Source organism: Bombina bombina, chromosome 1 (genome assembly GCF_027579735.1).
Source record: "Bombina bombina isolate aBomBom1 chromosome 1, aBomBom1.pri, whole genome shotgun sequence".
NCBI classification, from domain to species: Eukaryota; Metazoa; Chordata; class Amphibia; order Anura; family Bombinatoridae; genus Bombina; species Bombina bombina.
The window spans coordinates 849,832,624-849,847,234 of record NC_069499.1 but is presented as its reverse complement, the minus strand read 5'-3'; the positions used below and the strand labels follow the sequence as shown (position 1 = coordinate 849,847,234).

General features: G+C 39.6%; 1 protein-coding gene across 4 annotated transcripts in view; it reads left to right on the top strand.

Annotated features, from left to right (window-relative positions):
- VRK3 (VRK serine/threonine kinase 3) overlaps positions 1–14,611 on the top strand; it is a 403,485-nt gene that overhangs the window by 218,517 nt on the left and 170,357 nt on the right. For all 4 annotated transcript variants that reach the window (XM_053699491.1, XM_053699492.1, XM_053699488.1 and 1 more), the window contains 2 exons: positions 13,197–13,246; positions 13,725–13,791. In XM_053699491.1, coding sequence (XP_053555466.1) covers positions 13,197–13,246; positions 13,725–13,791 — 117 coding nt within the window. The remainder of the gene's footprint in view (positions 1–13,196; positions 13,247–13,724; positions 13,792–14,611) is intronic.

Sequence of the window (14,611 nt, the reverse complement as noted above, 5' to 3'; positions counted from 1 at the left end):
GTTTCAGTACTGGTTTGGCTTTCTACAAACATGTAGATGAGTGTCCTGGGGTAAGTAAGTCTTATTTTCTGTGACACTCTAAGCTATGGTTGGGCACTTTTTTAATAAAGTTCTAAATATATGTATTCAAACATTTATTTGCCTTGACTCAGGATGTTCAACATTCCTTATTTTCAGACAGTCAGTTTCATATTTGGGATAATGCATTTGAATCAATCATTTTTCTTACCTTTAAAAAATTTGACTTTTTTTCCCTGTGGGCTGTTAGGCTCGCGGGGGCTGAAAATGCTTCATTTTATTGCGTCATTCTTGGCGCGGACTTTTTTGGCGCAAAAAAATCTTTTCTGTTTCCGGCGTCATACGTGTCACCAGAAGTTGCGTCATTTTTTGACGTTCTTTTGCGCCAAAAATGTCGGCGTTCCGGATGTGGCGTCATTTTTGGCGCCAAAAGCATTTAGACGCCAAATAATGTGGGCGTCTTATTTGGCGCTAAAAAAATATGGGCGTCGCTTTTGTCTCCACATTATTTAAGTCTCATTTTTCATTGCTTCTGGTTGCTAGAAGCTTGTTCCTTGGCATTTTTTCCCATTCCTGAAATTTAAGGAATTTGATCAATTTTGCTTTATATGTTGTTTTTTCTCTTACATATTGCAAGATGTCTCACGTTGCATCTGAGTCAGAAGATACTTCAGGAAAATCGCTGTCTGGTGCTGGAACTACCAAGGCTAAGTGTACCTGCTGTAAACTTTTGGTAGCTGTTCCTCCAGCTGTTGTTTGTATTAATTGTCATGACAAACTTGTTAATGCAGATAATATTTCCTTTAGTAAAGTACCATTACCTGTTGCAGTTCCATCAACATCTAATGTTCAGAGTGTTCCTGATAACATAAGAGATTTTGTTTCTGAATCCATCAAGAAGGCTATGTCTGTTATTCCTCCTTCTAGTAAACATAAAAAATCTTTTAAAACTTCTCTTTATACAGATGAATTTTTAAATGAACATCATCATTCTGATTCTAATGACTCTTCTGGTTCAGAGGATTCTGTCTCAGAGGTTGATGCTGATAAATCTTCATATTTATTTAAAATGTAATTTATTCGTTCTTTACTTAAAGAAGTACTAATTGCTTTAGAAATTGAGGATTCTGGTCCTCTTGATACTAAATCTAATCGTTTAGATAAGGTCTTTAAATCTCCTGTGGTTATTCCAGAAGTTTTTCCTGTTCCTGGTGCTATTTCTGAAGTAATTTCCAGAGAGTGGAATAATTTGGGTAATTCATTTACTCCTTCTAAACGTTTTAAGCAATTATATCCTGTGCCATCTGACAGATTAGAATTTTGGGACAAAATCCCTAGAGTTGATGGGGCTATTTCTACCCTTGCTAAACGTACTACTATTCCTACGGCAGATGGTACTTCGTTTAAGGATCCTTTAGATAGGAAAATTGAATCCTTTCTAAGAAAAGCTTATCTGTGTTCAGGTAATCTTCTTAGACCTGCTATATCATTGGCTGATGTTGCTGCAGCTTCAACTTTTTGGTTGGAAACTTTAGCGCAACAAGTAACAGATCATGTTTCTCATAATATTATTATTCTTCTTCAACATGCTAATAATTTTATCTGTGATGCCATTTTTGATATTATCAGAGTTGATGTCAGGTTTATGTCTCTAGCTATTTTAGCTAGAAGAGCTTTATGGCTTAAAACTTGGAATGCTGATATGTCTTCTAAATCAACTCTACTTTCCCTTTCTTTCCAGGGTAACAAATTATTTGGTTCTCAGTTGGATTCTATTATCTCAACTGTTACTGGTGGGAAAGGAACTTTTTTACCTCAGGATAAAAAATCTAAGGGTAAAAACAGGGCTAATAATCGTTTTCGTTCCTTTCGTTTCAACAAAGAACAAAAGCCTGATCCTTCTTCCTCAGGAGCAGTTTCAGTTTGGAAACCATCTCCAGTCTGGAATAAATCCAAGCCTTCTAGAAAAGCAAAGCCAGCTTCTAAGTCCACATGAAGGTGCGGCCCTCATTCCAGCTCAGCTGGTAGGGGGCAGGTTACGTTTTTTCAAAGAAATTTGGATCAATTCTGTTCACAATCTTTGGATTCAGAACATCGTTTCAGAAGGGTACAGAATTGGTTTCAAGATAAGACCTCCTGCAAAGAGATTTTTTCTTTCCCGTGTCCCAGTAAATCCAGTGAAAGCTCAAGCATTTCTGAAATGTGTTTCAGATCTAGAGTTGGCTGGAGTAATTATGCCAGTTCCAGTTCTGGAACAGGGGCTGGGGTTTTATTCGAATCTCTTCATTGTACCAAAGAAGGAGAATTCCTTCAGACCAGTTCTGGATCTAAAAATATTGAATCGTTATGTAAGGATACCAACATTCAAAATGGTAACTGTAAGGACTATCTTGCCTTTTGTTCAGCAAGGGCATTATATGTCCACAATAGATTTACAGGATGCATATCTGCATATTCCGATTCATCCAGATCACTATCAGTTCCTGAGATTCTCTTTCCTGGACAAGCATTACCAGTTTGTGGCTCTGCCGTTTGGCCTAGCTACAGCTCCAAGAATTTTTACAAAGGTTCTCGGTGCCCTTCTGTCTGTAATCAGAGAACAGGGTATTGTGGTATTTCCTTATTTGGACGATATCTTGGTACTTGCTCAGTCTTTACATTTAGCAGAATCTCATACAAATCGACTTGTGTTGTTTCTTCAAGATCATGGTTGGAGGATCAATTCACTAAAAAGTTCATTGATTCCTCAGACAAGGGTAACCTTTCTGGGTTTCCAGATAGATTCAGTGTCCATGACTCTGTCTTTGACAGACAAGAGACGTCTAAAATTGATTTCAGCTTGTCTAAACCTTCAGTCACAATCATTCCCTTCGGTAGCCTTATACATGGAAATTCTAGGTCTTATGACTGCTGCATCGGACGCGATCCCCTTTGCTCGTTTTCACATGTGACCTCTTCAGCTCTGTATGCTGAATCAATGGTGCAGGGATTACACAAAGATATCTCAATTAATATCTTTAAAACCGATTGTACGACACTCTCTGACGTGGTGGACAGATCACCATCGTTTAATTCAGGGGGCTTCTTTTGTTCTTCCGACCTGGACTGTAATTTCAACAGATGCAAGTCTTACAGGTTGGGGAGCTGTGTGGGGATCTCTGACGGCACAAGGAGTTTGGGAATCTCAGGAGGTGAGATTACCGATCAATATTTTGGAACTCCGTGCAATTTTCAGAGCTCTTCAGTCTTGGCCTCTTCTGAAGAGAGAATCGTTCATTTGTTTTCAGACAGACAATGTCACAACTGTGGCATACATCAATCATCAAGGAGGGACTCACAGTCCTCTGGCTATGAAAGAAGTATCTCGAATTCTGGTTTGGGCGGAATCCAGCTCCTGTCTAATCTCTGCGGTTCATATCCCAGGTATAGACAATTGGGAAGCGGATTATCTCAGTCGCCAAACGTTGCATCCGGGCGAATGGTCTCTTCACCCAGAGGTATTTCTTCAGATTGTTCAAATATGGGAACTTCCAGAAATAGATCTGATGGCGTCTCATCTAAACAAGAAACTTCCCAGGTATCTGTCCAGATCCCGGGATCCTCAGGCGGAGGCAGTGGATGCATTATCACTTCCTTGGAAGTATCATCCTGCCTATATCTTTCCGCCTCTAGTTCTTCTTCCAAGAGTAATCTCCAAGATTCTGAAGGAATGCTCGTTTGTTCTGCTGGTAGCTCCGGCATGGCCTCACAGGTTTTGGTATGCGGATCTTGTCCAGATGGCCTCTTGCCAACCGTGGACTCTTCCGTTATGACCAGACCTTCTGTCGCAAGGTCCTTTTTTCCATCAGGATCTCAAATCCTTAAATTTAAAGGTATGGAGATTGAACGCTTAATTCTTGGTCAAAGAGGTTTCTCTGACTCTGTGATTAATACTATGTTACAGGCTCGTAAATCTGTATCTAGAGAGATATATTATAGAGTCTGGAGGACTTATATTTCTTGGTGTCTTTCTCATCATTTTTCTTGGCATTCTTTTAGAATACCGAGAATTTTACAGTTTCTTCAGGATGGTTTAGATAAAGGTTTGTCCGCAAACCTTCCTTGGAAGTATCATCCTGCCTATATCTTTCCGCCTCTAGTTCTTCTTCCAAGAGTAATCTCCAAGATTCTGAAGGAATGCTCGTTTGTTCTGCTGGTAGCTCCGGCATGGTCTCACAGGTTTTGGTATGCGGATCTTGTCCAGATGGCCTCTTGCCAACCGTGGACTCTTCCGTTAAGACCAGACCTTCTGTCGCAAGGTCCTTTTTTCCATCAGGATCTCAAATCCTTAAATTTAAAGGTATGGAGATTGAACGCTTAATTCTTGGTCAAAGAGGTTTCTCTGACTCTGTGATTAATACTATGTTACAGGCTCGTAAATCTGTATCTAGAGAGATATATTATAGAGTCTGGAGGACTTATATTTCTTGGTGTCTTTCTCATCATTTTTCTTGGCATTCTTTTAGAATACCGAGAATTTTACAGTTTCTTCAGGATGGTTTAGATAAAGGTTTGTCCGCAAGTTCCTTGAAAGGACAAATCTCTGCTCTTTCTGTTCTTTTTCACAGAAAGATTGCTAATCTTCCTGATATTCATTGTTTTGTACAAGCTTTGGTTCGTATAAATATATAAAACCTGTCATTAAGTCAATTTCTCCTCCTTGGAGTTTGAATTTGGTTCTGGGGGCTCTTCATGCTCCTCCTTTTGAACCCATGCATTCATTGGACATTAAATTACTTTCTTGGAAAGTTTTGTTCCTTTTGGCGATCTCTTCTGCCAGAAGAGTCTCTGAATTATCTGCTCTTTCTTGTGAGTCTCCTTTTCTGATTTTTCATCAGGATAAGGCGGTGTTGCGAACTTCTTTTCAATTTTTACCTAAGGTTGTGAATTCCAACAACATTAGTAGAGAAATTGTGGTTCCTTCATTATGTCCTAATCCTAAGAATTCTAAGGAGAAATCGTTGCATTCTTTGGATGTTGTTAGAGCTTTGAAATATTATGTTGAAGCTACTAAATCTTTCCGAAAGACTTCTAGTCTATTTGTTATCTTTTCCGGTTCTAGAAAAGGCCAGAAAGCTTCTGCCATTTCTTTGGCATCTTGGTTGAAATCTTTAATTCATCATGCCTATGTCGAGTCGGGTAAATCTCCGCCTCAAAGGATTACAGCTCATTCTACTAGGTCAGTTTCTACTTCCTGGGCGTTTAGGAATGAAGCTTCGGTTGATCAGATTTGCAAAGCAGCAACTTGGTCCTCTTTGCATACTTTTACTAAATTCTACCATTTTGATGTGTTTTCTTCTTCTGAAGCAGTTTTTGGTAGAAAAGTACTTCAGGCAGCGGTTTCAGTTTGAATCTTCTGCTTATGTTTTCATTAAACTTTATTTTGGGTGTGGATTATTTTCAGCAGGAATTGGCTGTCTTTATTTTATCCCTCCCTCTCTAGTGACTCTTGCGTGGAAAGATCCACATCTTGGGTAGTCATTATCCCATACGTCACTAGCTCATGGACTCTTGCTAATTACATGAAAGAAAACATAATTTATGTAAGAATTTACCTGATAAATTCATTTCTTTCATATTAGCAAGAGTCCATGAGGCCCACCCTTTTTGTGGTGGTTATGATTTTTTTGTATAAAGCACAATTATTCCAATTCCTTATTTTATATGCTTTCACACTTTTTTCTTATCACCCCACTTCTTGGCTATTCGTTAAACTGATTTGTGGGTGTGGTGAGGGGTGTATTTATAGGCATTTTGAGGTTTGGGAAACTTTGCCCCTCCTGGTAGGAATGTATATCCCATACGTCACTAGCTCATGGACTCTTACTAATATGAAAGAAATGAATTTATCAGGTAAGTTCTTACATAAATTATGTTTTTTTCTTTTTCTTCTTTCATGATTTGGATACATACAAAATTAAATGCCTTTCCAATTTATTTCTGTAATTAAATTTGCTTCATTATCTTGTTATCCTTTCCTGAAGGAACAACATTGCACTAATGGCAGCTAGCTGAACAAATCTAGTCAGCAAATCACAAGAGTCAAATATGTGCAGGCACCAATCAGCAGCTAGCTCCCACTAGTGTAGGATATATGCATATTATTTTGCAACAAGGGATACCAAGAGAACGAAGCACATTTGAAAATAGAAGTGAATTTAAAGGGTCAGTAAACACCAGAATTGTTGTTGTTTAAAAAGGTAGATAATCCCTTTATTACCCATTCCCCAGTTTTGCATAACCAACACAGTTATAATACACTTTCTCTTGTAAGGTGTATCCAGTCCACGGATCATCCATTACTTGTGGGATATTCTCATTCCCAACAGGAAGTTGCAAGAGGAAACCCACAGCAGAGCTGCAATATAGCTCCTCCCCTAACTGTCATAGCCAGTCATTCTCTTGCAACTCTCAACAAGCAAGGAGGTCGTAAGAGAGAGTGGTTAAATATAGCTAGTTTATTTTCAAAATTTATTTTATCAAAAGTTTGTTATTTTTAAATACTAGAGTTGTGCTATTTTATCTCAGGCAGTAAATAGAAGAAGAATCTGCCTGAGGTTTCTATGATCTTAGCAGGTTGTAACTAAGATCCATTGCTGTTCTCACATATGTCTGAGGGGATTACACAGATGAGGTAAAACTTCAGCGAGAGAATGGCGTGCAGTTTATTCTGGTATGTGCAGTTATAATTTTTTCTAGAGATGGAAAACACTAGAAAATGCTGCTGATACCGGATTAATGTAAGTTAAGCCTGAATACAGTGATTTAATAACGACTGGTATCATGCTTACTCCCAGGGGTAATACCCTTATGATATTTACAATATAAAACGTTTGCTGGCATGTTTAATCGTTTTTATATTTACTTTGGTGATAAAACTTTATTGGGGCCTAGTTTTTTCCACATGGCTGGCTTAAATTTTGCCTAGAAACAGTTTCCTGAGGCTTTCCACTGTGTTACTATGAGTGGGAGGGGCCTATTTTAACGTTTTTTTTGTGCAGTTAAAATTACAAACTAAGACATCCAGATTCCCTCAAAGGCCCTCTGAATGCTATAGGACTTCTCTAAAGGGCCCAAAGGCTTTCCAAAGTCATTTATTGGGGAAGGTAGGGCTACAGCTCGCTGTGGCAGTTGGTTGTGACTGTTAAAAAAACGTCTATTTCGTTTTTTTGATCCGTTTTTTGAACTAAGGGGTTAATCATCCATTTGCAAGTGGGTGCAATGCTCTGCTAGTCTATTACATACACTGTAAAAAATTTGTTTGATTTACTGCATTTTTTCACTGTTTTTCACTGTTTTTCAAATTCTGACAAAATTTGTTTCTCTTAAAGGCACAGTACCGTTTTTTATATTTGCTTGTTAACTTGATTTAAAGTGTTTTCCAAGCTTGCTAGTCTCATTGCTAGTCTGTATAAACATGTCTGACATAGAATAAACTCCTTGTTCATTATGTTTAAAAGCCATGGTGGAACCCTTTCTTAGAATGTGTACCAAATGTACTGATTTCATTTTATGCAATAAAGATCATTTTCTGTCTTTTAAAAATTTTATCACCAGAGGAGTCTGACGAGGGGGAAGTTATGCCGACTAACTTTCCCCACGTGTCAGACTCTTTGACTCCCGCTTAAGGGACTCACGCTCAAATGGCGCCAAGTACATCTAGGGCGCCCATAGCGTTTACTTTACAAGACATGGCGGCAGTCATGGATAATACACTGTCAGCGGTATTAGCAAGACTACCTGAACTTAGAGGTAAGCGAGATAGCTCTGGGGTGAGACAAAATGCAGAGCATACTGACGCTTTAAGAACCATGTCTGATACTGCCTCACAATATGCAGAAGCTGAGGAAAGAGAGCTTCAGTCAGGGGGTGATGTTAATGACTCAGGAAGATACCTGATTCTAATATTTCTACATTTAAATTTAAGCTTGTACACCTCCACGTGTTGCTTAGGGAGGTTTTAGCTGCTCTGAATGACTGTTATTCCATTGCAGTGCCAGAGAAATTGTGTAGACTGGATAAATACTTGCAGTGCCGGTGTGTACTGATGTTTTTCCAATGCCTAAAAGGTTTACAAAAATTATTAATAAGGAATGGGATAGACCAGGTGTGCCGTTCTCTTCCCCTCCTATTTTTAGAAAAATGTTTCCAATTGACGCCACCACACGGGACTTATGGCAGACAGTCCCTAAGGTGGAGGGAGCAGTTTCTACTCTAGCAAAGCGTACTACTATCCCTGTCGAGGACAGTAGTGCTTTTTTAGATCCAATGGATAAAAAATTAGAAGGTTACCTTAAGAAAATATTTATTCAACAAGGTTTTATCCTACAGCCCCTTGCATGCATTGCCCCTGTCACTGCTGCTGCGGCGTACTGGTTTGAGTCTCTGGAAGAGGCTTTACAGGTAGCGACTCCATTGGATGACATACTTGGCAAACTTAGAGCACTTAAGCTAGCCAATTCTTTTATTTCTGATGCCATTTTTCATTTGACTTAACTAACGGCTAAGAATTCTGGTTTTGCTATACAGGCACGCAGAGCGCTATGGCTTAAATCATGGTCAGCTGACGTGACTTCAAAATCTAAGCTACTTAACACTCCCTTCAAGGGGCAGACCCTATTCGGGCCTGGTTTGAAGGAGATTATTGCCGATATCACTGGAGGAAAATGTCATGCCCTTCCTCAGGACAGGTCCAAATCTAGGGCCAAACAGTCTAATTTTCGTGCCTTTCAAAACTTCAAGGCAGGTGCGGCATCAACTTCCTCTAATAATAAACAAGAGGGAACTTTTGCTCAATCTAAGACGGTCTGGAGACCAAACCAGACCTGGAAAAAAGGTAAGCAGGTCAAAAAAGCCTGCTGCTGCCTCTAAGACAGCATGAAGGAACGGCCCCCTATCCGGTAACGGATCTAGTAGGGGGCAGACTTTCACTCTTCGCCCAGGCGTGGGCAAGAGATGTTCAGGATCCCTGGACGTTGGAAATTATATCCCAGGAATATCTTCTGGACTTCAAAGCTTCCCCCACAAAAGGGAGATTTCACCTTTCACAATTATCTGCACACCAGATAAAGAGAGAGGCATTCTTACACTGTGTACGAGACCTCCTAGTTATGGGAGTGAACAGGAACAGGGTTTTTACTCAAATCTGTTTGTGGTTCTCAAAAAAGAGGGAACCTTTAGACCAATTTGGGATCTAAAGATCTTAAACAAATTCCTCAAAGTTCCGTCGTTCAAGATGGAAACTATTCGTACCATCCTACCACTGATCCAGGAGGGTCAATATATGACTACAGTGGATCTAAAGGATGCTTATCTTCACATTCCGATACACAAAGATCATCATCGGTTTCTCAGGTTTGCCTTTCAAGACATGCATTACTAGTTGTAGCTCTTCCCTTTGGATTAGCTACAGCCCCAAGAATCTTTACAAAGGTTCTAGGGTCGCTTATGGCGGTCCTAAGGCCGCGGGGCATAGCAGTAGCCCCTTATTTAAATGACATCCTGATACAGGCGTCAAACTTCCAAATTGACAAGTCTCATACGGACGTAGTACTGGCATTTCCGAGGTCGCATGGGTGGAAAGTGAACGAGGAAAAGAGTTCTCTATCCCCACTCACAAGAGTTTCCTTTCTAGGGACTCTGATAGATTCTATAGAAATGAAAATTCACCTGACGGAGTCCAGGTTATCAAAGCTTCTAAATTCCTGCCGGGTTCTTCATTCCATTCTGCGCCCTTCGGTGGCTCAGTGTATGGAAGTAATCGGCTTAATGGTAGCGGCAATGGACATCTCAGACCGCTGCAACTATGCATGCTCAGTCAGTGGAGCGGGGATTACACAGATTTGTCCCCTCAACTGAATCTGGACCAAGAGACCAGGGATTCTTTTCCCTGGTAGCTATCTCGGGTCCATCTGTCCAAAGGTATGACCTTTCGCAGGCCAGATTGGACAATTGTAACAACAAATGCCAGCCTTCTAGGTTGGGGTGCAGTCTGGAACTCCCTGAAGGCTCAGGGATCGTGGACTCAGGAGGAGTCTCTCCTTCCAATAAATATTCTGGAACTAAGAGCGATATTCAAGGCTCTTCAGGCTTGGCCCCAGTTAGCAACTCTGAGGTACATCAGATTTCAGTCGGACAACATCACGACTGTAGCTTACATCAACCATCAAGGGGAAACAAGAAGTTCCCTAGAGATGTTAGAAGTTTCAAAAATAATTCACTGGGCAGAGATTCACTCTTACCACCTATCAGCTATCCATATCCCAGGTGTAGAGCACTGGGAGGCGGATTTTCTAAGTCGTCAGACTTTTCATCCGGGAGAGTGGGAACTCCATCCGGAGGTATTTGCACAACTGATTCATTGTTGGGGCAAACCAGAACTGGATCTCATGGCGTCTCGCCAGAACGCCAAGCTTCCGTGTTACGGATCCAGGTCCAGGGATCCCAAGGCGACACTGATAGATGCTCTTGCAGCGCCCTGGTCTTTCAACCTGGCTTATGTGTTTCCACCGTTTCCTCTGCTCCCTCGACTGATTGCCAAGATCAAGCAGGAGAGAGCATTGGTGATTCTGATAGCACCTGCGTGGCCACGCAGGACCTGGTATGCAGATCTAGTGAACATGTTATCCTTTCCACCATGGTCTCTGCCTCTGAGATAGGACCTTCGACTTCAGGGTCCTTCCAACCATCCAAATCTAATTTCTCTGCGGCTGACTGCCTAGAGATTGAACGCTTGATTTATTCAAAGCGTGGCTTCTCCGAGTCAGTTATTGATACCTTAATACGGGCACGAAAGCCTGTCACCAGGAACATTTACCATAAGGTATGGCGTAGATATCTTTATTGGTGTGAATCCAAGGGTTACTCATGGAGTAAGGTCAGGATTCCTAGGATATTATCTTTTCTCCAAGAAGGTTTGGAAAAAGGATTGTCAGCTAGTTAAGCGTCTGGCAGATGTTCCAGACGTTCAGGCATTTTGTCAGGCTTTAGTTAGAATCAAGCCTGTGTTTAAACCGGTTGCTCCACCATGGAGCTTAAACTTGGTTCTTAAGGTTCTTCAAGAAGTTCCGTTTGAACCTCTTCATTCCATAGATATCAAACTTTTATCTTGGAAAGTCCTTTTTTTGGTAGCTATTTCCTCGGCTCGTAGAGTCTCCGAGTTATCTGCCTTACAATGTGATTCTCCTTATCTGATTTTTCATACGGATAAGGTAGTCCTGCGTACCAAATCTGGGTTTTTACCTAAGGTGGTATCTAACAAGAATATCAATCAAGAGATTGTTGTTCCATCCTTGTGTTTCACAATCTGGACGTGGTCCGTGCTTTAAAGTTTTTACTTACAAGCTACTAAAGATTTTCGTCAAACATCTGCTTGGTTTGTTGTCTTCTCTGGACAGAGGAGAGATCAAAAGGCTTCGGCAACCTCTCCTTCTTTTTTGCTAAGAAGCTTAATCCGCTTAGCCTATGAGACTGCTGGACAGCAGCCTCCTGAAAGGATTACAGCTCATTCCACTAGAGCTGTGGCTTCCACTTGGGCCTTTAAAAATGAGGCTTCTTTTGAAAAGATTTGCAAGGCGGCGACTTGGTCTTCGCTTCATACTTTTTCAAAATTTTGCAAATTTTATACTTTTGCTTCTTCGGAGGCTATATTTGGGAGAAAGGTTTTACAGGCAGTGTTTCCTTCCATTTAAGTTCCTGCCTTGTCCCTCCCTTCATCCGTGTACTTTAGCTTTGGTACTGGTATCCCACAAGTAATGGATGATCCGTGGACTGGATACACCTTACAAGAGAAAACACAATTTATGCTTACCTGATAAATTTATTTCTCTTGTGGTGTATCCAGTCCACGGCCCGCCCTGTCATTTTAAGGCAGGTAATTTTTAAATTTAAACTACAGTAACAACTGCACCCTATGGTTCCTCCTTTCTCGGCTTGTTTTCGGTCGAATGACTGGCTATGACAGTTAGGGGAGGAGCTATATTGCAGCTCTGCTGTGGGTTTCCTCTTGCAACTTCCTGTTGGGAATGAGAATATCCCACAAGTAATGGATGATCCGTGGACTGGATACACCACAAGAGAAATAAATTTATCAGGTAAGCATAAATTGTGTTTTTTACCTCTGTGATTACCTTCTATCTATACCACTGCAAACTGCCCCCTTATTTCAGTTCTTTTGACAGACTTGCATTTTTAGCCAATCAGTGCTGACCCCTAGGAGCTTAACGTGCCCAAGCTCAATGTTATCTATGTGAAACACATGAACTAACGCCCTCTAGTGGTGAAAAACTGTCAACATGCTTTCAGATTAGAGGCAGCCTTCAAGGTCTAAGAAATTAGCATATGAACCTCCTATGTTTAGCTTTCAACTCAGTATACCAAGAGAACAAAGCAAAATTGGTAATAAAAGTAAATTGGAAAGTTGTTTAAAAGTACATGCCCTATTTAAATCATGAAAGGTTTTTTTTTTTTTTACTTGACTGTCCTTTTAAAAGTGTCTTAAAATTGCATGCTCTTTAAGAATCATGCAAGTTTAAATTTGACTTTCCTATCCCTTTAAAGGATGATTCGGATAGAGCATGTAATTTTAAGCAACTTTCTAATTTACTCCTTTTTTCAAATTGTCTTTGTTCTCTTCCTATCTATTTTTGAAAAGGCAGGAATGAAAGCTTTGGAGCCGGCCTATTTTTTTTGTTCAGTACCCTGGGGGCTTGCTGATTGGTGCCTGCATTTAGCCATCCAATTAGCAAGTGCAACCCAGGTTCTCAACCTAAAATGGGCCAGCTCTAAAGCTTTTATTCCTGCTCTTTCAAATAAAGATAGCAAGAGAACGAAGAAAAATTGATAATAGAAGTAAATTAGAAAGCTGCTTAAATTTGCATGCTCTATCCGAATCATGAAAGAAAAAATTGAGGTTTTAGTATCCCTTTAAGGTAAAAAGTCCTAAATATTTTCATAATTCTGGCCTCAGGTACAAGATAGATGTTTGCATCACATCACACTAATACTTCAGCTCTCTAAAGTCAGAGCATTGTCTCACACTGCCAAACTCTCTGGTTTTACATTATAAATGTATGGATTCAACTATTTTATTTCTATTATATTCCATTCATTTTTTTTTTCTTTCTTTTTTTTCTTCATAGTTCACTCCCTACCGAAAACTGGTAAAGGACAGCAGGGAATACTGAAGCTGGTGAGTTAGATCTGAGACTTTGCTAGCAGCATATATTATTGCCAGGAGCTACTCTGAAATACACAGTTTAGCGGCTAAAAGCTCTTATTTAAAAAAATGGCAAGACTTTTACAGACCAGCTTAAAATACATTTACTCATTGGATAGTCTGTTTGGGGACATGGTACCTAAATGGGATCGTCCTCTTCTCATTATGCCGTAAAGGGGTGGAAGAAAAGGAAAGGGAAGGGCTCAACACCTTTTGATTAGATCTTGGTTAATTACTGATGATCTTGGTCATCTCAAGAAAAGCAAATGTTAGGCACAAATGCTATGAATGCAGTAATATGAGTTTGCCTCCATGTGTCTACTGTATTATTATTACTACCGTATATTTGTTTATGCCTGTGATTGTGTGGTATGCCCTTCTCTGCCACACACTGTGCTTTGTATCTTGGCATATTGTATCCGTGTTTATATTGTGTTGTCTTACCCTGCAGGATGCAAAAGATGGGAAAATATACACTGAGCAAAACTTTCTGCAGCGGGCAGCAAAAAAAAGCGCAGGTGGGTTGTATTACACGCAACAAGTACACTGATATTGGTTGGATTCAAAGAAAGAATATGAGAGCAGAAAAAGTACATTTAATTATATGATTAAAAATATCACAGTGATGACAAATCATAAAGAATAAGCAAGTGCCTATATACTCACAATTTAAACAAATTTATAAGTGTAAGCTAAATAATAAAACAGAGTCACAGGCAACGTATATCGACCCTCACAAGGGCCTTTATAAAGCCTGAAATTCTTTAGGTCCAGGTTGTGCTTAAATCTAACACAGCCACCAACCGAATTGTTGCTTTTCTGAAATTGCCCTATCGTACTAAGTGCTTATGATGCTGCAGTCTTTATATGCTAGCAATTCTGGTTATCTGTATATTTGTATTAATTGTGCTCCTTTTTATTATTTATTTAAATTACATATATTCTAATTATAGTAATCACTATATAGAGCCGGTATTATCTTATTTTAATAAATACATACCTTATAATTATGTTTTCATCTGATGTATTTTGCTACTATATTTTGTGATGTGATTATCTGTATTTATTTGATATTATACACTATTTCTAAATTGATGTGTATTTGTTATAAATCATTTTTAAAACATGTTATGTGTATTTGTGCCATCACTGTGATATTATTTGAATGTACATTTCATACTTCTGTATACTTTCTTTGAATCTGATTTTTTCCCCCCTGTGATTAGGGAATTCTTATATTTTCGATGCATGTTATGCAAATGTATTAAATCATAGCACTGGGTTAATATTTGTTTCTCTTGTAAGGTGTATCCAGTCCACGGGTTCATCCATTACTTG